Here is a 26,961-nt window from a genome sequence, read left to right on the forward strand (position 1 = left end):
AACAGCAATGGAAATGCTGCTATTTACTTCTGTAAATTGCCTTCTCCAAATGTGGTGGGAACAAGAAGATTGTGCTGGAGAAGAAATTCCCAAATTTGCTAAGGAAGCTGCACATCCCAGCTGCTTAACTCCAGTGATAACACAACTCAGCCTGGGCATGTCACGATGGGAAACGTTTGTGTAATTAAAGAATCCCCACATCATGCTGCTGACAAAGAAAAAGATTTAAACTTAAGAGTTTCCTTGAATAAGCACCATCCTAAAAGCTTTACTACATTGAAGGCCTTTCACAGTTGTGCCCAGATGAACACAACTAGCATGGAACCAATACAAAATGTGCTCACAGCTGGAGCTGCAATCAACATAAATGTTCAGTTCCTTGTTATCTGCATGTCCAATGTGTTCCCACAGCTGTGACAATTGCACATACAGATGAGGGATACAGGTGCATACCTAGCATTTTAAAAAATGAAATTAATCCCTACTGATAAAATTAAGTATTATTCTGAGAACAGCTTCCATATGATAGCATTCAATTCCTCTTTACAAAGAAGGAGATTATTGTATTGTTTAATTTGAAATGGTTCCTTTGCTCATTCTTCTCCTGGTCTTTGTACAGTGGCAAATTACTTGTACAGTGGCAAATGTTTTGTCTTTTGCTTCAGCATTTGACATTGAAATAAGTCTCCCGCTTCCTTGTCTGTAGGGAAATTCTCCCTTATTGGAAAAACAGGCTACTGAAGAAGAGAGCTGAGTAAGCTCCCCAACATTTTTGCAGGGTTGAAGGACATTAAATTTCTCCTTTCTAATCTCCCTCCCCACCTTCACGTTAACTGGAATCACTGAAGTGATTCATACATCTTGAAACACAAATGAACATTGAACAGAACCATTGATGATGACTTACAGAAGCGAAAGTATAAATATAATCCTTCCCACACTAGTATTTCTCAGCACTCATCTCAGCTTTTGATCCAAAACTGACTTGTCAGTCAAGTTTTCTGTAGTCAAGGGCTGAGAATTAAGCAATTCCTGTTTAATGAGGGCATATTATTCTGAAATGATACCTCTGAAAAAAAAACTCAAACTAGGTAACAATTGCGTATTTGACATAAATAAAAGAGTTCTCTTTGAGTATAGTTCATGTTAAATCTGAGTATACAAAGGCTGTGTGCTTTTTTTACCTTCCCATGGCAGCAGACACTACAGAACAATTAGACAGTACAAATAAGTCATCGTTGTATTGCCCAGCAAAATATTAATTGTAGCTAAACCAAGCGGTTACATGAAACAAAGTGGTATAATGTTAACAAAGAACAGAACTGGCAGTTACACGAACAGAAGCTAGACCTGGTCTTCTCTTCTACATTCATAATGAAAAACTAAGGAAAACCACAGACATCAGCTGATGCCCATAATCTGCCCCTCTCCTTGCAGAAACATCTAATAACAGCAGAGTATCCCCGAGGGCTTTACAGGAATCTGTGAGAGTCGGGGGAGGCAGATCTCTGAAGCAGCTGAGCAGGAGCCAACATACTCCAAGCACCACTGCAGTTACTCAGTCAGCTCCACGGCTGCGTACGACAGCCTGATGCTTCCTTCTGTAGCTGTAGTAGCTGCCGGCAGAGATGTAGGCAGTGAAGATCACAAAAGCTCCAGCCTCTGAGAGGATTTCAGCTAAGCTTTGGCCTGCTTTGTTGCTCAGGGAAACCTTTGGTTCTGACAGCTCTGGATGTAACATCATCCACAAAAGTAATCTTGTGATTTCAAGACCTTCTGGCATTTTCCTGCCACTATCTGTGGGAGCGTATAATTTGTCCATTCAGTAGAAAGAGTTCTGGTCTGGAGTCATTTATAGTAATCTGCAATAAATTACCTTTCATCCGCTTATTTTCTGTTGACAACTCCTATAATCAGAAGGCTCATCTTCAAGATTGCCAGATTCTGGTTGGAAAACTGCAAATTGCAAAGCATCCTGTTTCATTTTACCTGTCATCCAAACAGCTGCCATCAATCAAATTTTAGAAAAGGGAAATGTGTGTTTCACCCTTGTACTTCCTCCTGACAAACATCAATTTCATAAGTTCCATTCCCATGTCTCACAACAGCAGTTAATCCCTATCAAAATTCACAATTCCAGAAGAGTTTAAAAGTATCTATCAGTTACTGGGAAACGGAGATTAGCATAGTTTTCTCATAAGCCTGAGAGTTCAATTTAAATATGCATATGCTTACAGATTGCACTTCCCTGCATAAAGCAAAAATAACCAGGCTTAGTACCGCTAACATTTGGAGATGCTGGGTCACTACAGAAACTGCCACCCTCATACTTGGGAAACTGAAGAGCAACAGCATGGTCCCTTTTCTCCTTCTGGCGCAACTCAGGATGCTGGAGGCAGTGTTCTGCTCCCAAATACATTTCACAGGGCAGTGAAAAACCCAACAATTTTCCCACCCTCAGGACTTCAGTACTGCTGCTTTGTGTTTTAATTGCACAAAGGCCTTCATTAGCGAGGCTGCTGGCAGTGGTGAGTTGGCCTGGCTAGAGGAGAGCCAGGTCAGCTTGGTCTCCAGCCACGTCTCCAAGTTGTATTGCAGATGGTGGCTGCTCTGTGCAGGCTCAAAAACCTGCAGTGTAAATCCAGAGCTAGAGCTACCCCAGTCTACCCCACAGAGGATCTGTCACAAGGCTATTTAAATGACCTTAACTGTGTGTTCCGACACTATGTGGACTATCTCACAAGAGAAGACAAAAAGAATGTGTTTAGTCTATCAAATGGCAAATATGATGCCTGCCTTGGGATACTATTGCTGATTATAAGTACCTTGGGGGTAAACATTCTGGAGTTAAAAAACAAAATATTTGAGTCAAAGGGCAGTACAATGCTGGCATGTGAGCAAATGGGTATAGGCACCCAAGTGCAAAATTCAGGCTGAAAACTGGAAGAAGTTCACAACAGCAAAGGCAGCTGGGACAGTCAAGGGCAGTTGAGACAGGCCAAAGTGGCCCTGGGACAGTCTTTCAGTGAGACTAGGGAACAAATCAGCTCAGCTCATTTCAAAATGATATTCAACTTGTTTCTCTATAGTGTTACAGAGACCCCACTAACATGTAGGATGTGATTATCTCCAGGCACAAGGGAGAAAACTGGATGTCCCACAAGTCTTCTTCTTGGTTCTGTGTTCCTATGTAATGCTGGAGAATCTCTGTGTTCTCGGAATTTTTCTGTGTGTGCATGAAGATTCAGGTATTTGAACAATTTGAGGAAAGCAGAGCTTCACTCTCCCTGCTTCCTCCAAAGAAGGGAAAAAGACTGGAAAACTGTTTTATAGAAACTCTGTTTTAATTTCAAGTAGTACTGTTAAAAATGTCCCTAGAGCTTGCTCTTTCCTTCTTCTGAGTGTGTTTGCACATAGAGTATCTCTCTTACATGTTTAAATAAGGAGAAGTAACCTTCATGAAGTAGGTGGCATGAGGGTGGTGCAAAGCTGTAGAAATAAAGCAGAATGTATGAAGCAGCCAGAACCAGAACTCAATATACTCAGCACTGCACTTCTGCTGTGTGCTGCTACTGGAAAAGCAGGTTTCGGGCATCAGTTTAAGTTTTAATGGCCAACTGTTTCCGTCATATTCTGTCAGCCTGTGCTCTGGACATGGTCCTGGCCCTCTCACACAGCAGGAATTCCAAAGATGCTCTTGCTCGTGATTGTAACTGTAGATACGGGCCAGTGAACTGCACAACCAGACCATAATTACAGATTGTTCTGTTCAGAAAGTGGGTGGTTTCCATATAAAAGTACAACATCAGCTTTGTTGTTATAGAAACTTTTAAAAGGTAGTAACATATTTCCATTGCAAGCTCCTTGAGGAATACCTGTTTTCTGTTATGTGTTTCACCTGCTTTTATGGGTACAATGACAGTAACATGGATGCACGGAGGAATGTTTTTAAGAGGCAATCTTTAGTTTTATTATGGTTCTGGCTTATTTTTATTTCATATATTTTATGTATGCTCTCATACCCCCCAATGACTAAAAATAATGCTTCTCTAAGGTTTTATCTCAGGGTTCTTAGTCATGATTTATCACCCCTGACATTGATGTAACTGGTTAATTGCCCAGAACTCCCACTTTATTGCAGTCTATAGCATTTCTGATGAATTATCTGGCAAGATGTTTCACTGTGATTTTACAAAATGCATTATAAAGGAAAGATCTCAGGCAGTTACAGCCCTACCCAGCCAGCATTACTCAGCTGAAACATCCCCAGGAGCATAAGAGTTTTTCCCAAATAAATGCTGTAGTGTGGTGTCCTTACAGCATGAAAACTCACGCTTCTGCACTGCTAAATTTAATTTATTCGATTGCAATTTCCCTTTTCAGAAATTAATTAAAAATCACGTCTTTGGGGCAAAATAGCTGCTATTTAATGGCTGCTTCTAAGCAATTTTCAAGAAGTAGTCACAGTAACTTTAGTCCCTGGAATACAGTCAGACTAATAGCTCTGAAACTTTCTCTGTGAGTCTGCTCACAAAGCAGCTCTTTCTCAGAGTGTGTATGTGTGTGTGTATGTATTTCCCATCCAGGTTTCCATGTCTCTCTCCATCTTGGATCTGAAGAGAGCATCTCCCTCCCTGGATGAGAAGGTTGCCCGGGCTCAGTGCCTGGGCTCTGTGCTGAGACAGCCAGCGGGTGAACACGTCAGATTGGAAAGAGCGGGATGGGTACGGTCACTGCCCCTGCAAAACCATTTCCTGTGCGCTGCCAGGTGGCCATTAGCCAGCAAGCGCTGCTGCCAAGCACGACGCTCCCAGCGAGGCGCCGATCGAGGGTCAGCATGCACAGGTCTCATCCTCAGCGCTCCAGGCCGCACACAGGGTTTCATTTGACCAGCGGGGGGTGTAAAACCCTCTGACAAGACTTCAGGAATATAACGCCCAGCACAGGACAAAGTCCTGCAATAACTTTAAACCGGGTGCAGCCGCATGCTGTAACGAGCGATGTCAGTACACTCCCCCGGGTCACGGAGGTGACTTCCAGCATACTCCGCGCTCCCACCCTCACGCCTGGCCGGTCAGCGGGCTCTCGCCCGGCCTTAGCGCAGGGCACGGTGGGGGCTGAGAGGCCAGAAGCCTGCTGAACAACGGCGCCGGGATACCCTCTCCTGAGCGAACCGTTCCCATCACCCCTACAGCGGCAGAACCGCCGGGCACGCCGTGAGCCGGCACTGCCGGGAGCTGTAGTCGGCTGGCTGCGGGGAGGAGGCGTGGCCGCCTCAGGACTACAACTCCCATCAACCCCGCGCGACCCCGCCATTCCCCAGCCCCGGGCGCGGTCACGCTGTGTTTATCGGCCGGACTCCTCCCCGCCGCGCGAGCGGTGTCGTCACCATCGCGAGCTTCCCCAGTTCTCCCGGCGGCCCTAGTCAGTGGCGAGGCGGGGGCTGATTAATATTCATGAGGCGCGGGGCGCGGGCGGGCGCGGCGGCGGGCTCGCTCACTCGCTCGCTGCCTGCCTCCCTAATGGCGCTCGCCACAGGCGGGGAGCGGGGCTGAGCCGGCACCGGCGGAATGCTCCCCGCCGCGACCTGACCCCCCATCCACGGGACGGGACGCGGCGCCGCGCTCCGCTCACCCCCCCTCTTGACGCCGAGCGGCGCTCCCAGCAGGGCGGCGGCGGTGGCATCCCCGGCCCCGCGGGCCATGGAGCCCGCGCAGCAGCAAGCGAGAGAAGCCCCGTCGGCAGAGGCGGCGGGCAGCGGGCGGGGGGAGCCTGAGAGCGGCTCCCCGGGCAGGAGGAGCCAGGCGGAGACCGGCGTGGAACCGTCGGGCGGAGGGCAGCTGGACGGCAAAGGGGCTGGCGGCCCGCGACGGAGGCGAGGGGTGGCCGGAGGCTTCGCCCCCCCTGCTACGCTGACGGCCGGCGGGACTCCTGCGGCCCCCGGCGGGGCCGGCAACGCTAACTCGCTGCTGCTGCGGCGCGGGAGGCTGAAGAGGCACCTCTCCGCTGCCGCCTCGCCCGCCGCCGCCCCCGCCGCTTCGCTGGGCACCCGCAGCTTGGACAGGAAGGCGCTGCTGCTGAAGCCGCCCCGGCAGCTGCAGCCCCTGCAGCCCCCGGAGCGGGACTGGGTGCGGCGGGACCTGCAGCGGGGTTGCGTCCACGTCTACGAGCGCCACATGAACTGCTACCTGCGCCCGGTGCTCTGCACCCTGGAGACCACGGCGGCGGAGGTGGCCGCCCGCCTGCAGCAGCTCGGCCACCGGGGCGGCAGCAGCGTGGTGCGGGTGCTGGGCAAGGCGGGCGCGCCGCCGCTGCAGCAGCCCCCGCCCGAGCCGGCTGCGGCCCCCACTGAGGTGCCGCCCGAGCCCGCTACCGAGGGGCAGCGGCCGCAGCCGGAGGAGAGGCCGAGGAGCCGGCGGGGGACACGGAGCGGGTTGGCCGGAGGAGACCGCGGGGAGGCGACGGCGCGGCCCGGCCGCCTGCCGCTGGGCGGCAGCGCCGAGGAGGGCGACTCGGCCGGCGGCCGACCGAGCCCGGCGCCCTCCGACTTCAGCCCCGGGGCGCCGCCGGCCGAGCTGTACCTGGCGGGGCCGCCGCTCTCCTGCCCGTCCCTCCTGGGGGAGCTGGGGCCGGCCGGCTCCGACACCGAGAGCTTCAGCCCCAGCGCCGAGAGCGTCTCTGACCGGCTGGATCCCTACAGCAGTGGCGGCGGCGGCGGTTCGTCCTCCTCGGAGGAGCTGGAGGTGGAGCCGGTGCCCCCCGACGGGGCTGAAGCAGGTGCGGGGCCGGGCCGGGCCATCCCTAGCCCGGGGGAGCTGTCCCCGAGGCGCGCAGCGGGGGCGCCGGCGGGCGCGGCCGGCGGGCGGGAGCTGCCAGCGGGGCCCGCTCCGCCGGGGCCGCCCGCCCTGTACGTGCAGCTCCACGGGGAGACCAGCCGGCGGCTGGAGGCCCACGAGAAGCCGCTGCAGATCCAGAACGACTACCTCTCCCAGCTGGGCTTCCGGGACCTGTGGCGGGTGCAGGAGGAGGGCATGGACTCGGAGACCGGCTGCCTCATCCGCTTCTACGCCGGTGAGTGGAGCGGGCGGGCGCGGGCCCTTCCACCCATTCCCGGCCGTGGATCAGACAGGCGCCGCGGTGAGGGGCGGCCGGGCGGGCGCTGCCCCTCTGCCGGGGCTGCTCCCGGGGCAGGTGACCCCCGGGTGTCGCCGCGCCGGGGGTGGGGAGGGCGTGCGGGGAGGTCTTGGGGGGAGCGGCGGGCAGGGCTACCCTGAGCCGGCTGCTGGGGATGCCGCGGGGTTATGGACGCTGCGGAGCTCCGGGCTGCCCCAAAGCAAACCCAGGCAGCCTCCCCACCCTTCAAGGCGTGAGGTTACGAGGGTCGCTTCTCTGTTGTTTTCCCTTCCCAGCAATGTCACTGGGCGTTCGAGGTTAAATCAGCCTTAATCTGCTGCTGTTCCTCAGAGCAACGCACCCGTGACGCTGCCCGGGCTGTGAGGCCAAAGGGTGTCTCAGGTGCTCGCAGGATGCGGGCAGCTCGCTCTCGGTTTGGGTTGAGCCCTGTGCTCCGAGACTGCCTTATAACGGAGCCCGGAGCAGGGCGGGCTCTTTCGGAGCGGGAAAGCTCTTCGTAGTTTTGCTCTGGAAATAGGTTGTCACCGTGCAGAACGTGCAGAATGGTGAGTTCCTGCCATCAGAATCCTATACTGAACTCCCCGTTTTATTAGCACTTGTGATCCATTTGCCCCTTTTGTTGGAGTAATGGGATGTCACCGAGAGACTAAGGCAATAAGTGCACAGGTACAGGAAGGACATAGCCTTTGGGAAAAAGGTAGTCGGAACCGTTGTAATGCTTTCAAATGCAGCTTTGCTGTTACAACTTACAGTACAGAATGTGGGGAGTATTGGATGGAAAAGTTAGCTCCCACGTTGTAATTATGCAACCTTCTGCAGTTTTAGAGGGTTTTAAAAATACCTTGTTTGTCAGTTGAGTTGGTTTGTATTAAATACTTAGGGTAATCTTGGAACTCCTTGGTTTTTAACTGTCCTGTCCATCTCTTCAAGAAAGAGAAACTGTTTAATGTCCAAGAGTTCAAATACCTATTAAGTTTTCTTATGGAGTAGATAGATGAATGTGGTATCCAAAGATAAGGTCATGTTAGCTAAGTAGCAAATGTCATCCATCCTCTTGCTGGGTTGGCTGAGCAGAGTGGGCCTTCACTGAACTGTGATAATTCGGTGCTTCAACTCTATAAACGATACCGAGATCCTTCTCTCCAGTGAATTCGGCTGAATGTCAGAGAGGCAGTAATGGCAGGGTGGGAGGGAGAGCAGTACACTGGATAAGTGCCCTTCTGTTTTCAGAAGGGAATGTGGGAGTGGTGGCTAGTGGTCAGTTCAGCTTTTCTTCACATTTCTTGGTCGGTTGTATAATGACCCCAGCATAACGAGTGCAGAAGTAGTATTTGTTCAAGGGATTGACAGAAGTAGGTTAGGTATGTCACAGTTAGAAATGAGCTCAAATATATATTTTTTTTGAGATAGCGATGTCTGTATGTTTCTCTGCTGCATTGTTGAAGGTGGAAGTCAATAGGTGATGATGGAAGAGATGTTGCTGCCCTTATTTCCAGTCCCACTGTTAGCTGGAGATGCACAGACATGTTTTAAGATGGGACAGCTTTGCCTCCTTTCCTAACAGGATGTGTTCTGAGGAAAACAGTCAACGTGGCCAAGTCTTACAGTTAAGCCCATTTGCATGTAGTTTTTATGCATTAGGTGATTAATTCTGTATGTTAAACATGGACTTTCCAACTGTATTTCAGTGTCTTAACTTGATTGCCAATGTAACTCCTGCATTTTGGACTTCCTTGTAGCTACTAAGTAAAAGGTATTTCAATAAGCATACATAAGGTTAAATTAATGCAAATTTCTTACGCAAGTTCATATGCTAAGAAGTATGTTTCTGTACTTCAGAAGTGCAGTGTTTTTTTGAAATCCTTATCTCTTTGAGGGGATCTGTGATCAACAACTGAGACACCTGTGATCAGGTGCTTGTAGCAGAATGGTTGCAGCATCTAATGTACCAGACCAACCCAAAACAGCTAAGAAAATATTACTGACATGTAATCATACTGATTTTATGTAACTGTCTTGGCAAGTTGTCTCTGCTTCCTTATTTTATACACACCCCACTCTCCCCACCCCACCCCCGAAGATGAAAGAGAGGGAAGGAGACACTTAAAAAGAATACCCATTAAATTAAACTGGAAAGGGGTGCGGTTTTTGGCCCCAAAGTGAGGGTGTTTTGCTTAGGAGAAGTGTCTTTTTTATAAATGATCCTTCAGGATCGTACCCTAAGGAAAGCTTTAAAACAGTGATTTCCTGTTTGCCTGGGACTTCATTGGTTTAAACAGCCTAGCTTGTCCCAGTGGGTAGAGAAAAACTAGCATCTCTATCCCTGTAATTTCCTGCAAGCTGTCTCAGTAGGATTTGGTGATCCTGGTCTTGTACTGATGCAAAGTGGCGTAAACCTAGGCTGGATTTACTGCATCGCTTCTGAAAAGAATTCTTTCACCTAATCCCCTTGGAGTGGGGAGAGAAGAAGAGAGCACAGTGGTGACTTGGGCTTTTTTATTTCTGGGGAGAGACAGTTTTAAGACTGGAAGATACAGTATGTAAACCTAACATTCCAAATTCCAAGTAGATAGGTGATACACCCAATGATTTTAGTGGTTACTGTAGGTTGGTAATTTTTCTAGTTGTGGGATTTGGAAAATACAGATGGAAAAAATATTGCTAGAACTGCAGAGAATCAGGACTTTTTTACTGTGGCAGCACAGCTTTCTTAACGAGTAGTGGTCCCCAAACATTCTGTAAGTGAGATAGCTGTACTTCTTATGCAGAATTCAAAATATAGAAAGATCTCAAAGCCAAAATGTGAAACTAGGAAGGTAAAACTGCTTCCTGTACATTGCCTTGGTTTGATTCAGAATGTGCATTAATGCATCCTTATTTTGGTATCTCCTGTTTTTCTTACTTGGAGTGTGAATGTGGTTGATTTCTCAATCTCTTGACTCTGAGCATAAAATAGATAATGTAATTGGTAAAACAAAGTCCTTTACAGCTTTAAGGGTCTGATCCTACTCCCTGTAACATTAATTTAAGCAAAATTGGGCATTAGTGGCTGGTCATGCATGTAAACTGTTCTCTGTTGAAATCTGTCTCAATAAAAGATACTGACCTCAAAGTTTGAAATACTTAATCTCTATTTAAAAGGGTATGGTTAAATAGCTTTCTGCTGAGATATTACATTACTGAGTTATGGAACTGTATAGGAATCCATAGTGCAATTACAGTCATGATACTGTCGCTGAGAGACCGATTAGGTCAGACTTACTAAACTATTCCTAAAACCATAAGAGTGGCTGTGATCCAAAAGGCTTCTCACAAACAAGTTATACTATTCCTTATTGCTGTGTAAAAATAATGTTTTGTAAAACACAAATAGTCCCAGTGGCCCAGACTTTCCTATAATTTGCATGTAGAAGGAAAAACAGACTAATACACTAGTACATGTTATTTAAAAACTGTAAAACTGCATATTTGTTTTGAGACTTGGGATCAGAAATGAACAGGGAAAAATATATGCAGTGCTGAGTTTTGGAGCATCTGCATGACAAGCAGCATGAGTATCATCTTCATCTTGAAGACTGGTTTGGTACAATGGACGCTTGAGGCTTTTTTGTTTTACTACTGAACGGTGATGTTGTTTGTGATTCTGGCACTTTCTCACCATTAACTTCTCTGCTCCTTGATGTGACATGGGGCTTCTGCACCTGACGGTGTCATCAAATATATCTCTTTTCAGTAGATGATTGCCTGTAGTCAGAATATCAAGAAATGCCAGATGTAGTTAGGGGTGTTGATTTTGCAGCTGGCTGTCAGGTTTTACTTGGGAAGAGATTCTTTTAGATCATGGGAGCTTTTAGAAAGCTGTGAGGAGAAACACCTGTGTAGATGTGTTCAGCTACCTTTTTGTAGTTCATTATGAGAGATTTCAGTCTGTCCAGTATGAAGGTAAGGGTAGGAAGATCAAGTGTCAGGATCAGTTTTGGTGGTCTAAGCAATTGTTTGGCTGTTTTAGGGTGTTTTAAAAAGTGCACTTGGATGGGGTCATGCTAAGACTTCCAGCTTTATGGATGGAAACATGGTGTTAGATGCTTATTTTACATGAAAACACTGTAGGCCTGGCAATGCTGGGCTTTGTGGAATGTAACGCGGATTGAATTGCTAGCTGCTTGTTTTGCTACTTGGTGAATAACTCAGTTCAGATTAAATGCATTGGTAAACTCAGTTGAAGATGACTGAGTGCCGCTTAAGAGGGGGAAATATGCCAAGGACAGACCCGCTTCTTAATGGAGGGTAGGAGTACAGCTATGCTGTGAAGAGCTGCCTTTGGAACACTTAGTTCTGAAATCCAGTATCTTATTTAACATGAAACAAATTAATTCACGTTAATGTGAATGTGTTTTTCTGCAGATGTGGTTGGACAGGAGAAGTCTCTGAACTTGCCTGAGACCAAAAGGAAAAACATCACCTAAGTCTGCCAGGATCTTTATTTGTTTGACTTTTTTTTATATTGCTAATGTGACTTGGATGTACATCCTTTTACCTTGTGGTCCTTTATGTGTTGGCATCTCCTGCAGAGAGAAGTAATACCTAAAAGTTGCCATTTTGGGGAACTGTCTCATTTCACTTACATAGTGCATTTACATCCAAGCTTGATCCTTGGCAGGACCAAAGTAGTGAAATGTCTAGTCCTATTCTACTGGATAGTTTAAAATGGCTTCAGCGCCTTTGGGTTGCTCCACCTGTTCATATGCATAGCCCTTTGCTTATCTCTTTGCTGTTGGAATGGGGTCTTTCTAAGGTAGGCAGCTTTCAGGGGCTCTGAGGGCACAGAGGCCTCTCCTAGGCAGGAGGAGCCGTGCAGATAATGCTGGAATGCTGGTGAAACCGCAGCTGAGCTTTGGTATGTGACAGCTGTGAAGTACAGCGGTTTCTGCAACTTTGAAATTCTGCTGTGCTCCTGGCTAGCATCCATAACTTAAGTACGTGTGAAGTACCAACATGGGAGACTTCACTGTGATGTGCATAAGAGTTACTATATATACTAAATATGTAGTACCTAAATTGGTACTAGGAGCTGAATTTCCTCACTGCTGGAATGCAGCAATCTCTTGTCTTCTCTCTTGATATATTTTGATACTATCCCTCTTTCTATATCTCACCATCTATTTTCCTAAATAGCTCTTTCGTTTTTTTGGGTTTTTTTTTGTGTTTTGCACTGTGCGTAAACATCCTGTTGATGACAGAACTGCTGGTATACCTAAAAGCCCTTCTGCAATTAAAACATCCATCTGTTCTGTGAGGACACTGACAGGCTGCTACACATCTGAAGCATTACATGCTTCTTGGGAAGATACTGCTTAATAGCACCTACAAAAATAGAGAAACGTTCATTTGAAACAGTGTTAGCAACTGGTATTTAGCTCTTAACTACTAAAAAATGCTTTGTAGTTTTTATAAAACAATATAAAGAAGGATTTCGTTAAGGGATCCTCTGGTAGAGAAGCAAATAAAAAACGCTGTGTCTGAGATCAGTTTGAAAAGTATATGCATATAGAATTGAATAAAATAGAAGCTTAGAGGTAGAAATCCCAGAGTGCCACTTGTTACACTCAGCCTTTTAACTTGGAGGGAGCCTGTACCTTGCATGCTTACAGCTCTGCATCCCTCTGTGTTTAAGGGGTGGTTGTTTTGAATTAGCTGTTTAATAAGCTGTTAATATTTTGATTTAGGGGAAAAAGAAACCAAAGACTGACTTTCTGTTTGACTTGGGCAGTAGAAGCAAAGACACTGACTTAGTCTTCAGTGTTCCATTATTTTACTGCCTGTGCAATGGGGCACACTGGCATTTTTGAGCAGATAAATCTGTTTTCAGCTTCCCTTGACTCAGTGTTATTGCTCTGTTTTAGAAGTTCTGCTCAAATGAGGATCTGCACTCTGGAAAGTTCTGTGTCTGAAATAGCCCTTTAATACTGTAATAACTGTATTCTTTGACCCAGAGAACTGAATGTTGCATTTACTTTCCAAAGACTGGATTTCAAGAGACTTTGATGCTTGGAGTCAGTTGCAGTTTGGGTGGGGAAACTAACCCAAGTAAAAGGGATGGGTGGGGTGTGCCAAAGTCTCTTGTTCTGTCTCTTGGCCATGCAATTTCAGCTTATTTTAACCTTCTCAAAGGTGTTTAGGATAAATGCATCCAACCTTTGTAAGCAACTAGAAAGTTTTCAACTCACTGAAAAATGGGTATCTAAATTTTTTTCTATTTGGCTGTAAGGCAGGAATTCTGACACACTCAGCTCTACACAAGATATTAAGAAACTTCACAGGAAGACAATATCCTAATTTGAAAAATAATCAATAGTGTCTTGCTCATGGTAATCATCTGTGAGACTGGAAATTTAAGTTAAAATTCCAGCTGCATGGCAGTGAGAGTGAAGGTAGTTAAGCTTTACAAATTCCATGTCAGAAAGTTCCTGTGAAAATTTTAGACTATGAGCTTCATCTTTTGCTCAAAAGTACCTGGTTTTCTTCTTTTTGTGACTTTTAGCTTTTCTGGGCTGTTGAATTAGCTGTAACGTTACTATTTGGGGAGGATGATTTTTACATTTTTCACTATTAAATAACTTGTATTTGCTATAAAATATTTTTTTTCCTATTAGGCTGGCATTTGCCCAGCATGCAACTTAACATAGATACCATTTTCCAAAAATAACTAGTGGCAAATTCTAATTGAACGTTTTCCTACTGATTGCTGTTAAATCCTGAATTCATGTTCAGTACTGGAGGGTTGTAAGCTGAAGTCTTTTTATTTCTGGTATCTTTTAGTTGAATCTTAATTTACTTTTCATCATATGTGTGTTATATGATAAAATCTTACATGCAAAGAATAGGCATCACTTGGAATGTTGGAATGGAGCAGCTGTCGTAACAGCATGGAGGGACGTATGTGGGTTATAAATGAATAACAACACAGCATCCTGTGGAAATTCTACCCGGGGTTGCAGGTAGGCAGAATGAAGAGTAAAACCAGTTTTCTGTGGTGCCTGTGCTAGCACACCTGCTTTGGTGTTTGTGTTTTCAAAAAGAAGCACTGGCAATGATTGCTGTTCATAGTCCTAAGTTACCATGGCTGTGGTCATCCCCTCCATGCTGCTGCCACTGCCACATAAAATCATTTAGTTATGTAAGCTGATAGTCCAGATTCTTTATACCAGTTGCCACAATTGGGATTCCTCTTGCTGCCCTGTTCAGCTAACTTAGTTAGTCCTGACCCTTTGGGTCTAATGGCTGAGACTTTTTGCTCCTATGATTGTGGTTAAAATACATGGAAGAATGGGAATGTTGCCGAATCTCTTGTGGGTTTTTTGTGTGCCTTCCCCTTACCCCCTCAGTTATTTAGAAGGCAAAAATTGTTCCTTGAAGAGCATTGCATTTAAAAATGACAACTGTTAAATTGGGAAGAAAGACCTCCTGGAGTGAAAAGTCATTTAATTTTGCAACATGGCATTCTATTCTTTGAAGCTTTTTCTGTGGATGGGGAAGTAAAATTTCTTCCAGCTGGCTTTGACTTGTTTGGAGGGATGCTGAAAATACGCATTGCCCAACTAACTGTGTGTTCCTCGATTTGATGGCTGAGAATAACTGTTTACATCTTGATGCAAAATACTGTGTTTCAGGGGATTTTTTTTCTCCAATTTCACCTAGTCTAATTCCTGGTGTGGAAGGAAAATGAAATTGTCTAAGTGGGGAAGATTTTTAGGGTTTAACTCAACATTATTTTTTGTGAGCCAGGGGTAAATTTGGCTCTCTGCAGGGTATTAATTGTTTCCTGGTCTTGTCCAATGATAACAGGGATCTTTGAACCAACTTCACTAGGCTCTGAACTGTATTAATAATTCTCCAAACCCCATAATAGCCACTTGAGCCGGTTCCTCTCATCTGCAGGCACTTCAAGTGCCGTGCCAGCTTATTTAAATAAAGACAAAGCCGTGGGCCATGATCGGAGGGGTAACGAGGAGCCGGAATGCCTTTGAAGTTCAGGACCCTAGGCTGTAGGTGCGATTTACATAAACCTCATTATGTAATCTGAAAGCAGGTTCTTTTCCTGTTTGTTCGATTTATGAAGCTTTGTGTCCAAAGAGAAAGAGATAGCAAGACCTGTAATTAAGATAAGTAGCAGGCCACTCCTTTTCTGAATACGTGCTCTGGTGAGGAGAGAATTTCAGATGCAGCATTGAGGGTAGAACAAAACCTGTGATTCAGGCACCTTCAGTTGATGAGAATAATACCAACTCCTTTCCTTTCAGAAAGCTGCATGCTTCTTTGAACAATAACTGTGCCTAGTCCAGCCTATTATTTGCTTTAAAAAAACATGGTACAGAAAAGCTGAAAGTTCTTGCAGGCAACAATTTTGCTTTCATATAGGTCACAGATGGTCTTTAAGCAGCTCTCATCAGTTTTAAAGCTACCATGAAACTCGTAAGTTTCCAGTGGACAGTGAGTTTTCTGACCAGAATTGCATATAGTGACATTTTATTATTCTCAGGCAAATACTTGCTTTTTCTTCCTGTCTCATCCTCCCTAACTTTTCTTCTTTTAAAGCAGGTAAGAAGTAGCAGCACTGGGTTTGTGATAAGAGTCCTGCAAGCAGCAAACCTAATTATATCTGCAGCCTGCTTGCTCAGAAGATGATTGGTCAGATCTACCAGTGATCTATTATCATCAGTTATTTTATGATTATTGACTCAAATTGTAAGTGATAGAGGATATTTTTCCTTTTACTGTGTGTTACTTAGTGGGAGACCTCTAGGGGCTAACAGTCTCTGTTAGCTGTCATTTTATTTATGAAACTTAATTATGTCTGAAACAACCTAGTACTGTGTGTCATTACTGGCTTTCTGCATCTACGTATATTTGCTTTCATGCTATAAACCTTGCCTGTTGGAATAAAAAAGTCAATGACAAAAACTAATGAATGAAGTGGTGGAACACCTGGAAGAAGGCTAGCACGTGTAATGTACTGAAGTTAACAGGTTTGGAGCTCTTGTTTTCTTCTGGTATTACATGGCTACAGACACAAAGGCAAGATAGTTTGCAGGTTGCAAACAGCATGTCTTTCAAAGTGAAGTTAATCACATGTGTAGGGGACACAATTTCAGAAGCATTTGAGGAAGACCAACAGTAGCTTGTGGAAAGCTGTGTGATGTGTAATTATACAAAAGGTGGGTTTCTTTCTTCCCTTTTCAGAGTTGAGGATTTTTTAATGTGCTTCATGAAAGTGTGGAGCTCCTAATGTGATTGTGTGGATTAAAATTTCAGTGGTTAAAAGTAGACCAGAGTTTGTCCTTTCAGAGCAAGCAGATAACTTTTTTGTCTTGGGTGTCCTAGCTAATTAAAGAAAGGACTGGCTGAAAATGGGAATCTGAACTCTTTCAAGTATCCGTCTGAGTTGTCTTCTTGTTGGGTTTTTTTTTTTTTTTGGCATGAAAATCATGTCCCTTGTCTGTATCAACCGAAATAGAATCTGTTGTCTTTATATTCCCTGTGAATAAACTGAAGATCAATGTGATAAATTTCAGACTATTGTATACAGAAAGTGTTTCAATTTCTTAACTTCCAGAACAATTGTACCATCTGTATTAGTATATGCATTCCCCTTAGATTAGACTGTATCACTGAGAACTGCTTGCTGTGTCTCTTCAATCTTGTTAATCAAATGACAACTTTTAATTCCTGCTAATGAGTGCATTATTTCATTTTGCTTTACAGATTCCATCTTGGAAGTGTCCCTTGTAAGAAAAATGTTTCGAAAGGTTTCTTTTCTGACTCCATGTGATAAAATATCCTAGTTTGTTTTGCAACTTTCAGCTTTTTCCTTCATAATTGAAACCTAGGACAAATATGTTGATCAGTATTGCTAGGTATCATAGTACAAAGATTAAGGTGCTTCGTAGCCTGCAGTGGACTAAGTCATATTCTTTCTGTCAATGTCAGAATAATTCTCTGGAGAAAATGGTGTTCTGGAGCCTGGGCTGTGTGTTACATTTACTTTGCAACCCTTGGTTTGGTGTGATCATTTGTATAGTGCTCTACTGGATGGTGAGCAGTTTCAGCACTTCATGCTGCTTCAGTTTTGCATTAACAGGAAGTGTATTTTGAGATCCTGGCAAATAACTGATTACTTTCTTACTCTGTGGAAGTGGGAGAATGTAGATTTGTCAACTTAGTTGTAAACTGCGCTGTCTTGAGACTGTCAGCAGATCTCAAAGCGCAGGTCAGCTGCAGGTCCTTTAAACATAGAATATGCAGCTGAATTCACTTCTTCCCTCGGCTTCTTGGCATTCTTGGTTGCGTTTTCCACTCATTCATTTTGTATAGTTTTAGTTGTCTCTTTGAAGATTTTGGAGTTTTCTCCAAAATGCCCATTTATCAGTAAAAATCTTTGGTGTTGTGTCTGTCTTCCACCCTGCCCATATCTAAAGGGCTATGTTTGAAACAGTACCACTGCATTCATTACTTGTGGAGAAGAGCATTCATTCTAACATGGCTGCAAGAACTGATAAGCAAAATGCTCTCCAGAAAGTCACAGCACATAGCTATAACAAACTGCCGCGTCTGTATGAACAGTGTAAGATCAGGCAATGGTGTAGTCAAAAGAGGTAAAAAGAGCAGACCCTTGAAGAGGTTTAAGGTATATTGTACCTTTATGTTGCAGAAACAAGCATCTGAAAGGTTTTTGGTTGCTTTGTTTGTTTTGTGTCTTAATAAAGTCCTGTGTCACATGCATGTTCTTCACCCAGCAGTGCATCTTTTACAAATGTAGGATTTTAAGAGGCAAAGGTTGTGGCCTGCATAATGTTCTCAAAGTCCTTGTCTATAATTTGTGAACTGGTTATGAAAGAAAAAGGCTAATCTTGCATAAGCTGACAGTAAAAGAGCCTTTGAACCTAGAACTGGGAGTACTGAATCTTCACATTAGACTGAACTGTAAACAGTGGTATTAGATGTGGCGCATCTGTAAGGCTTATGCTTTTTAGGAATATGCACAGCAAATGTGGAGGAGATTCAGCATTTGGCACTGCTTCTTGTCACCAGCTTAGCTAGACATAGAATCATTGAATAGGTAGGGTTGGAAGGGGCCTTAAGATCTAACTCCACCCCCCCAGCAGGGGCATGGACTCTGCACTACACTGTGTCACCCAGGGCTCTGTCCAACTGGTCAGGTTTAAACAAAAACAAACCAAAAGGCAGCAATCGTTGTCCTTTCTGATTAGTGAAGGATGGTGCTGCTAAGGAGATGGGTACAGGGCAAGTCTAGTCTTCTCCTGTAGCCCTGGAGAAGGATGGATTCCTTGTAGGCAGGTTCTGGGAACTCAGTGTGCAGACATCTGTCCAGCAGAGGAGTGTGTATGTGTACTTGTCACTCGTAAAATAAGAACAGCTGTAATTTTGATGAGGGTGCACTCTTCTTGTGCCTATGCATTGTCTTCATTCTTTGAGGTTCTTAACTGTATTCAGTTTTAAGAATTGATGAATTGCCTTTTGAGACATAGTATTGTGACTGCAAGTTTGTTTGGATGCTGTGCATACTGGCAAGCCTGAATCAGAGATGCTAATTGACACTCTTTGAAAAGTCCATTGGCCATTATCCCTTGGCTCTGTATGGGTTTTTTCGTTGCACTGGCTTTTTTCAGCCAAGTTTCACTTTTGCTTAGGTCTCTATTGTTCACATCCACTAACTTTTCTGAATGTCTGGGGCATGTACACAGCTGAAAATCCTTTCAGCCTTTCTCTGTAGACATGGCTGTACTCCTTTGCAACAACATGTGGAGTCGTTCAAAGACAGAGACTAATGTCTAACCTTCATACCTAGTGCAGATGCTGTCCATACCAAAACAAATGCTGTGCTGTAAAGTTAATACCCACTAACCTTTGTGTAGCAGAAATTTCTATCAGTATCTTCATTGACAAGAGGCATGGAGTTAGGGCAATATCCTTATTTCCCTAATGAAAGATTAGGCAAACCTTGTCTTACCATTTATACATAAACATCTTGTTTTGTCTTCTCGCATTCTCTTGGGCATTTGCCTGTCTGCGCTGGAGTTACTGTTGTTCTTTTGGCAACTGAGGCTTAGGAGAATATACCCCCATGGGACTGTCTGCAGGCAGGCATGCCTGGCTGCTTTGCTTTGATTGTGCATATTTGTTTCTCCTCTTAGTAAAGAGCATGGCAGTAGCTAGTTATAGGTCTCATTAAGCCACGTAGGCATGGCCACTAAATCTGAACATTTCACTGTGAGTTGAACTGATGGGGGGCTGTCACCTTTGTGGCAAGGCACAAGGATGATGAGGTGCTGGTATTGGTGGAGGTGGCACGTGTAACAGGCTGAGTGCCTGATTCATAAGTGGGGCTGTTGAGCTGTAAAAATGAGTACACTGTGCTGTGGGTCACTTTGATCTTTCCTTCTATGTGCTGTTCTCACCCCATCCATTTTCTTGCATGTTTGTCAGGCTGTTGAGAGGTTTGGTGAGCATCAGAATCCTCAATCAGAGGAAGCTGCTTCAGTTTTGTTTCCTGATGATCTCTTAAGGCAAATTGCTGAGTGCATTTGTTCCTTGCTAATTCAAGGGTTAGGGAAGGTAGCACATGATTGGAAAAAAAGTAGATGTTTTGTCATCTCACTTTGCTGGTGGTGGTTATTCTTTTTAACGTGTGTGCTTTAGTTTTTCCTGAAGGCAGCTGGGAGTGAAAAGGGGATTTGAATGCTGCAGTGTGAGTGTGTCTAATCAGGGGTTGAAGGTAAATACAGTTGTAGCTTTCTTGCAAGTGTCACGAGTTTCCTGATGAATGAATAGCAAAGGTAAGAAGAAGAAAGATGTGGTAGAGCAGCACGGTTTGTATGAAGCTGCGAGGGCTCCTGCCTCCAGGTAGAGCAGAGCTGTGCTGTGGCTGCTGTCAGCGTGGTGGTGACATCACCCCGGGGTGAGGGGGAAAGAAGGCTGGGCAGAGTCACTGGGGCTGCTTGTTCTGCACAGGCACTGGGGAAAGGGTTTCTTTCGTATGCTGTCTAATAGATTCAGCCTTTTATTTTATAATATAATTAAATAACCAGGCCTTTGTGAGGCTCCTGAATTCCTTTAATTTAGCGGCAGCACAGAAGCTGAATTCAGAGCATTCATGGGCCTGTACTATCTCCCTGACTACTTGCCAGGTCTATTCATGCTGTTCTGAGTGCAGGAAGTTCTCACATTCATTCAGGGTTGGGGGGTTGGGGTGGTTGAAGGCGTTGTGTGGTTGGCTTCTGGTTTTGTTTTTTTGTTGTTTTCTTCTAAGGCAAGGGAAATGGTTATAAGGAAAATTCTTCAGCGATTCCTGGGACCAATTTACCAACTGTTAATCTGTGAGTAAATAATGTTTATACACTTGGCAGCTCTTGAGAAAGAGCAAAGAATCATGAGAAGTTCACAGTCCACAGCCCCGAGATAGCTGAATACTTTGGTATGTTAGGATTTGTCTGAACAGGGTCAGGCCAATACTTTTTTGTTAGCACATGTAATCATATATTCTGGAGTATCGAGTTTGATGAAGAAAACTTTACTCTGGCATGTGGTAGCTGGCTGCTTGTACTTGCTCAGGTTAAATAATTCATCCTCTGCTTAACACTCCAGCCAATACGTTCATCTCCTTTTACAGACTGTTACTAGTGCTCTCTCGAGGAGGAGAGGAGGAAGTGTATTTACTGCCTGGTGAGGGGGAAACTGGTAACAGTGGCTTTCCTTTGGTTCAAGGGAAGGGTAGAGATAGGACAAGAGGTGAAACAAAACTGAGAAAGTAAGGACTAAATCAGAGTGAGTAGACAGGAAGTACAAAGTGCTTTGCAAACTTAAGCGTTCATTTTGCTTCCCAGGAACTGTTCCACATCTCTAATCTGTGGTATCTAATCTTTATAACTAGATACCACAGCAGTAGGCATAATTGACATGTGGAAACTGCATAGGAGAAAGGAAAGTGCGTTCTCGGTGTGGGTTTTCTTCTGGTATAGCTGATGTGTTGTGGGAAGTGTGCAGCCATCTAGGGTGAGTATAGCAGCTATTTGACAAAGTTGCATTTTCACACAAACAAACAGAATTTGGATCATACAGACTCTTCTTCAGAGTTAGTGTTCATTGTAAACTGTGCCTGATCCTCTGTTGCTAAATGGAAAGAGAGGTGCTTGACCCGAACAGTGCATATACACCATTTGGTAACTGAGCAGGAAAGTCCATATCTGAAAACCTTTTTATGTAGACAGTGTGAGCTATATCTAACAGATTTCACTTGCAAGCTGAATTGGAGGTGGGAAACGCAAAGTTCATCTCTCAGGTTCATAGGATGCACTGAAGTACATGATTTTATTCTGTGATATAAACTTGCAAGCAGATGTCCACTTAGAAATAATGTTTTAAACATAATTACCTTAAGGCTAAGTAATCACCTTTATAAGATTCTGCCTTTGTTGGGATTGTGGCATGAATAGGAATTAATGATTCCCTTGCTACAAGACTTAATTTGCTACTCTGATGTTGTCCTACAACTTCCTGTTCTGAAAACTGAAATGGGTTGTTGAGTAATGTTCCTTTCCTTTGTAATTTCTATAAGGAAAAGCATTGCTCTTATACTCTGACAGTGAGTATGAGTAGTTTTCTGAAGGTGCCATAGTTCTTGGAATCACAGTCTGTTAAGAACATTTACGTATGGATTTTATGGCACATGTTACTACACGTGCAACTGTGTGAAAGTAATGCCAAATGTCTGGATTGTTCTAGCAAAAACAAGGAAACAAGGAGTGTAAAATTACGGCTGTTGGATAACTCTTCATATTGCGATTTTTTTCCTTTACTGTAGAACTGCGTTTTGATTTGTTTTGTATTACAAGTAATGGTGCTGAATATCTATGGCAGATTTTTCCTTTTTGAAACAGCTTACTATTCGAAGCTGTAAAAGTACTGTGACAGCTTTGCTTTTTAGAGATTTATATGAAAAACCTTCTTGCCTGTATGTGTAATTAAAATTACATATCATATGTAAGTTTTGAAGGTCTTCAGAGTTTAAGAGGTTATTAATTAAAATTATTTTGTGAACCCACTTTAATAACAGGACTAAAAATGTATGGAAATGCACATTTGCTTCAAGGTTGATTTTCTGTTATTTTTTAACATCTTGTGAAAGTCTTCAGCAAAATGAAGATAAATAGCATCAGCTGTTTCCCATGTTCTTGAGTAGTGGAGGTAGGGCAATATGTCAGTTATGGGGAGGTTTACAAGTTAAACCTCCTGCTGCCAGGCAGCCCAAGAAGTGAGTTGGCATCACTCAGAAATAAAGCGACAGGTTGATGTTGGAGCAGAGTGGACAATGGAGAAATAGAGAAATTGGAGAGAAATTTAACTTCTTAAATTAGCTTATTTCTGCTTTCAGAATAAAAAATGTTAAAGAGAAAGTAATTATCTTTGAAAGTCTTTATTGTAAGAAGAAAGCTGGGCCACACTGGAAGTGTAATTGCCTTCCCTTTTTTTATTGTTGTAGCATTTTATGGTGAGTTAATGACTGCTGGTACAAAATGGGTTGTTTGAACATGCGTAATTATACTGTTGCTCCTCCTAGCTGTGAGTTGTGAGTAGACAAATGCTGAAGAGTCACCCTTTCTCCTGTAATGCCAAGTCTTTTTGTTTAGCTTCTGGCATATATAAGCAAGCTGAGCATTTGCCACAGCATGCTATGGAACATGCTACCACCTGTAAGTACCAGTCTCCATAAGATTGTGGTGTTCCCCCTGCCTTTCCAACCTGGTGTTAATGATCCATCACACAGGTAAACTTGCAGTCAAAGACTTCTTTCTGGATGAGCTTCACCCATAAAAATGTCTTGGTTTTAATGAAAGCCTTTGTTACATGTCTCCTTTCCTCACCATCCCTGGTGTCAGTTTTGTTCTGTTGAAACATATGCCTTTGTAAGATTAAACTTGTCAGTGTGCATGTGTTTAGCAGAATGTTGTAAGATAGTCAGTAATTAATGCTATAGCCATCATGTGAATGGAAAATATTTCTGCAAACATGTCTATATATCTAGATACTTAAGAGGATAAAATTAGGCTTTGGAATTTCCCTCTGCTCCTGTTTAACTTAGTAAGCTCTTAGACTCACTTTTATTATGGTGATAATGGCTATCTGCCATTGTTTTACTTTTAATGTCAGCGTTGCACTGTCCTTTGCAAGAGTGTAGTGTGCAAACCATTAGCAGTTGGTGCAAATCAGGACAGTCAGATGGAGGTTATGTTCTGTTATCTGGCAAGTTTCTTTAATTTCTTCAGTTTCCTTGCGAGATTAAAACCTTGTAGGTGTTGCATTGTACCTTTCTTGAAGATGTTTTGATATTTCTACTTCAACCTGAAAGCTGGAAAGTACAGTATTACAGGCATATATTCATCCACTGGTCTTCAGTATTCGCATTTTATGAGTATGAAAGACACCGGTTTAGTTGGAACTGTAATTTGGCCTAGGATTCTTGTGTCCATACAGGATAAAACTTAACTTACAACAGTGCTGTGTCTTTTTGGTCTACATGATTTTGTGGGGGGAAGGATTGGTGTAGGCAGCCCTAGTGGATGCACCATATTGTCTGCTTTTCAAATGATATTTAACTTTTGCTTAAGTATTTTGAGATGAGAAATTATTTAGTGAAGGTCTGGGCTAGATAATGAAGTTCGTGGTGCCTGGTCCTGTCCCCTCCATGTTGCTGAGAACTGTAAGCATGAATGTTTTTAGCACACACATTTCTTCCATAGTTCTGATCTTGAAACTATGGGGCGGAAATGGTGAATGGCTTTTTTTCCCCCTCTTCCCTTTAATTTTTGATGTTTCATCTCTAGCAGTAAGCATTTCTCAATAATAATAAAGAGGTAATTCTATCTTCATGAGCAATTGAACAGGAGAAAAATAGAGGTGACAAGGTAGTGTTTTTTGATGGCCCCTTGTGAAAGGGGAAACATGATGGTTTGACAAGGCAGTGGCAGCCACAAGCAAGGTAGATTCCTGATGGCGTTGGTAAAGCATGAGTGTGATGAGAGAATAACCTCTCTAGGCTATACACACTGTTCACCTTTGACTGTTGCAAATACAAGCACTGAAATCCATTGTCCCAAGAGTGCCTGAGTGCTAACTTCATTCTGTACTGAAGCTTTTCACCCAACCTATCTATGATGTGTCTTTCTGCACCTAGACAGAAGGATTCCTACAAGTCACAGGGATACTGATGAAAAGCCAACTTCCTTGCTTGCATAAAAAGGAGGAAAATGTTGTAAAAGCCTGTTCTGCCTTAGCTGACTTGCCCTTCGCAAGCTGTATTTGCATGGGGGGAGTGTGTGTGTGTGGTTTTGTGTCCTTGTGTCATGTTCAGTGCATCTGCTTGTTGCTTGTTGCATCATCACTGCTGCTGCTGTCCTGAGCTCTACCCAAGCTTCACCTGACTGGGGTTTTCTGTAGCGCATTCAGAAACCTGGTGTCCTTCTGTGGGGAGTACTCTCTTGGAAGGTGATGGAACCACATGCCTGTGATGTGGAAATCCCCCCACTGTGTATGACTCTTACATGATGGAAAGTCACAAGAGCAGCAGCGTTTTGATTTCTGCAGTGTGTGCCTGGGCAGTGCTGCAAGCAACAGCATCATCTGTCTTCTGAGTAAACCTTCCCATGAATCGGCTGAGCACAGTGCTGTGCTGCCACACAGTTGTATAAAGCAGTCAAGCATTCTTCTATTTTAATGGACTGTACTGTCAGTCCAGAGCTGCATTCAGGTTGAGAGTATTAACACAAATGCTTCATGTGGTCCTGATCCTGGAACCTCTAGTGTTAGCAAGTTGCTAGGCTAAATCATCTAAAACCTCAGTGGCTGCAAATCTTCTGTTTTAATAAAACCTTCTGTTACCTTCTAATCCAGTGTGTGATTAGTTGCAAGAAATCACTGGAGCACTTTTCCAGAGTCTTAATTTGCTGAGGAATCAAGTTGTTGCTTGAACCCTGCCCTTCCTTTCCCTTCTGCCTGAAAAAAAAAATAGATTTGGGTGCTTAAAAGAGTCTAAATGTAAAATTTAGAAAAAAAAAATGGAGGGGGGATGGGTTTGAAAGGCAGAAATTACATCAAGTCTTTAATAAAACAGAAAGGAAAGAAGTCCTTTTGTAACATCTTTAAACTTCGTTTCTGCCTAAAATCATAACAGGATAGGTAAACATTGCTGATCCAGTATGTTACTCTAATTTTTGTACATGTTAAACCTTAATCAGACTTCAGAGCATTGCTTTCATGCTCAGAGGCAATTATCTAGATTACTGAGATTAAATATTTCTGATTGTTGGAGTTTTAGCACAGCTTTTGGCACTGTGTACTTTCTACTGCGGAAGAAAAACAAATGCAGTCATAGGCAAGGGCATGACCATTGTAGTGGTTTTAAGGGCAGACAAGGGAGGATGCAGAGAGCAAATATAGAATTTGCTGGAGGGAAAGGTGGTGCAGGTTGCTCTGCCATCTCCATTGCCTTATTACCTGTTAAAAAGGTTTATCTGTTCTTCTATTTAATCAAAAAATAGTAATTTTTAATAATGGAGCATAGTTTGTGACAAGGTTTACAGCAAGGGAAGGGTCCTTGATGATTTGGGTGATATGGTTTAGTGTGAGGTGTCCCTGCCCATGGCAGGGGGCTTGGAACTAGATTATCTTAAGGTCCTTTCCAGCCCTAATTATTCTATGATTCTATGATAATGGTTGTTGTTATTATTGTAATTATTTCTGAAGAGATCTTGAGTGCTGTCCTGAGTGGCAGTTCTTGGAGGCTCTGGGGAGTCTGTCACTGTTCACACAGCTTTGGGGAAACCTGACCCTTGAGTGCCAAAGGGCTGGTCTGGGCAGCATGAGAATGAAATCTGCTTCCTTCCAGGGGATTTCTGTACTGAAGACAGTGCTCTGTTACATTTCTTACAGAAGACTTCTTGAAGCAACCGTTTTCCTAAGGCCTAGGTTTAGCTGAGGCTTTTTGCTCGGCTCTTCTGGGTATCCGTTAAAAAGAGAACACACTGTCCTGTGCTTACTAGGCTGCCAGGCATGGTTAAGTAAAATTTACATCATCTGTGACTTGAGGAATCTTGTTATTATTTGTTATTTCTTTCATCCTGTAGAAATACCTGGCAATGGGGTAAGTCTTCTGAAAGAGGGATTTTGGTATGTCAGACTCGGTGTTTGCGGCAGTGCTGGCTTGATTTTTGCTGTGGTGGTGATGTAATAATTCTGTGCTCTGTTAACATAGCTTTTTCCTCTCTGTTGTGGACTAATAAACAGTAATTTTTTTGTTTGTTTGGTTTTTTTTTAACTTAGATTTTGGATGTTAGCAGATTTACTTATTTATTTATTTATTTATTTTAAATAAAGGAATTCCCCCCCCCCCTTTTGTTTCTCCAGTTTCAGTAACAAGACCTTGCTTCAGAATCAGCCAGAAGTGGTACCTGGTGTTGAGCTCAGTGCAGTTGGTGTTGCATGTCATCATTTGTCTGATGCTGCTCACTGGGGCATGACACTTGTAGGGTTGCCTTCCATAGCCAAATTCTTCCATCCTAATGTCTGTAAGACACTGCATCTGAAAAGCATGTTTGGGAGGGGGTCAGATGTGTAGTGCTTAGCAGGCAGTGCTTCTCATCATCTCCTTTTTGCAGTATTGGTACATAGGGGCTATAGAGAAATTTTAAGGTAAATGAGTGTCAGTACTATTACCTGTGCCAGTGGACATCTTTAGCATAGCTGAACAATGAATAG

The 26,961-nt window shown here is 43.8% G+C and overlaps 1 protein-coding gene across 1 annotated transcript in view; it reads left to right on the forward strand.

The window, feature by feature from the left end:
* The first annotated feature begins 5,702 nt into the window (after window positions 1-5,702).
* The window catches only part of PHLPP1 (PH domain and leucine rich repeat protein phosphatase 1), a 140,802-nt gene continuing 119,543 nt past the window's right edge, over window positions 5,703-26,961 (forward strand). Inside the window, exon 1 of the mRNA XM_034062961.1 lies at window positions 5,703-7,071. Within this exon, the coding sequence (XP_033918852.1) occupies window positions 5,703-7,071 (1,369 nt within the window). The remainder of the gene's footprint in view (window positions 7,072-26,961) is intronic.

The sequence above is a fragment of the Melopsittacus undulatus genome, chromosome 1, assembly GCF_012275295.1.
Source record: "Melopsittacus undulatus isolate bMelUnd1 chromosome 1, bMelUnd1.mat.Z, whole genome shotgun sequence".
In the NCBI taxonomy this organism is placed as follows: Eukaryota; Metazoa; Chordata; class Aves; order Psittaciformes; family Psittaculidae; genus Melopsittacus; species Melopsittacus undulatus.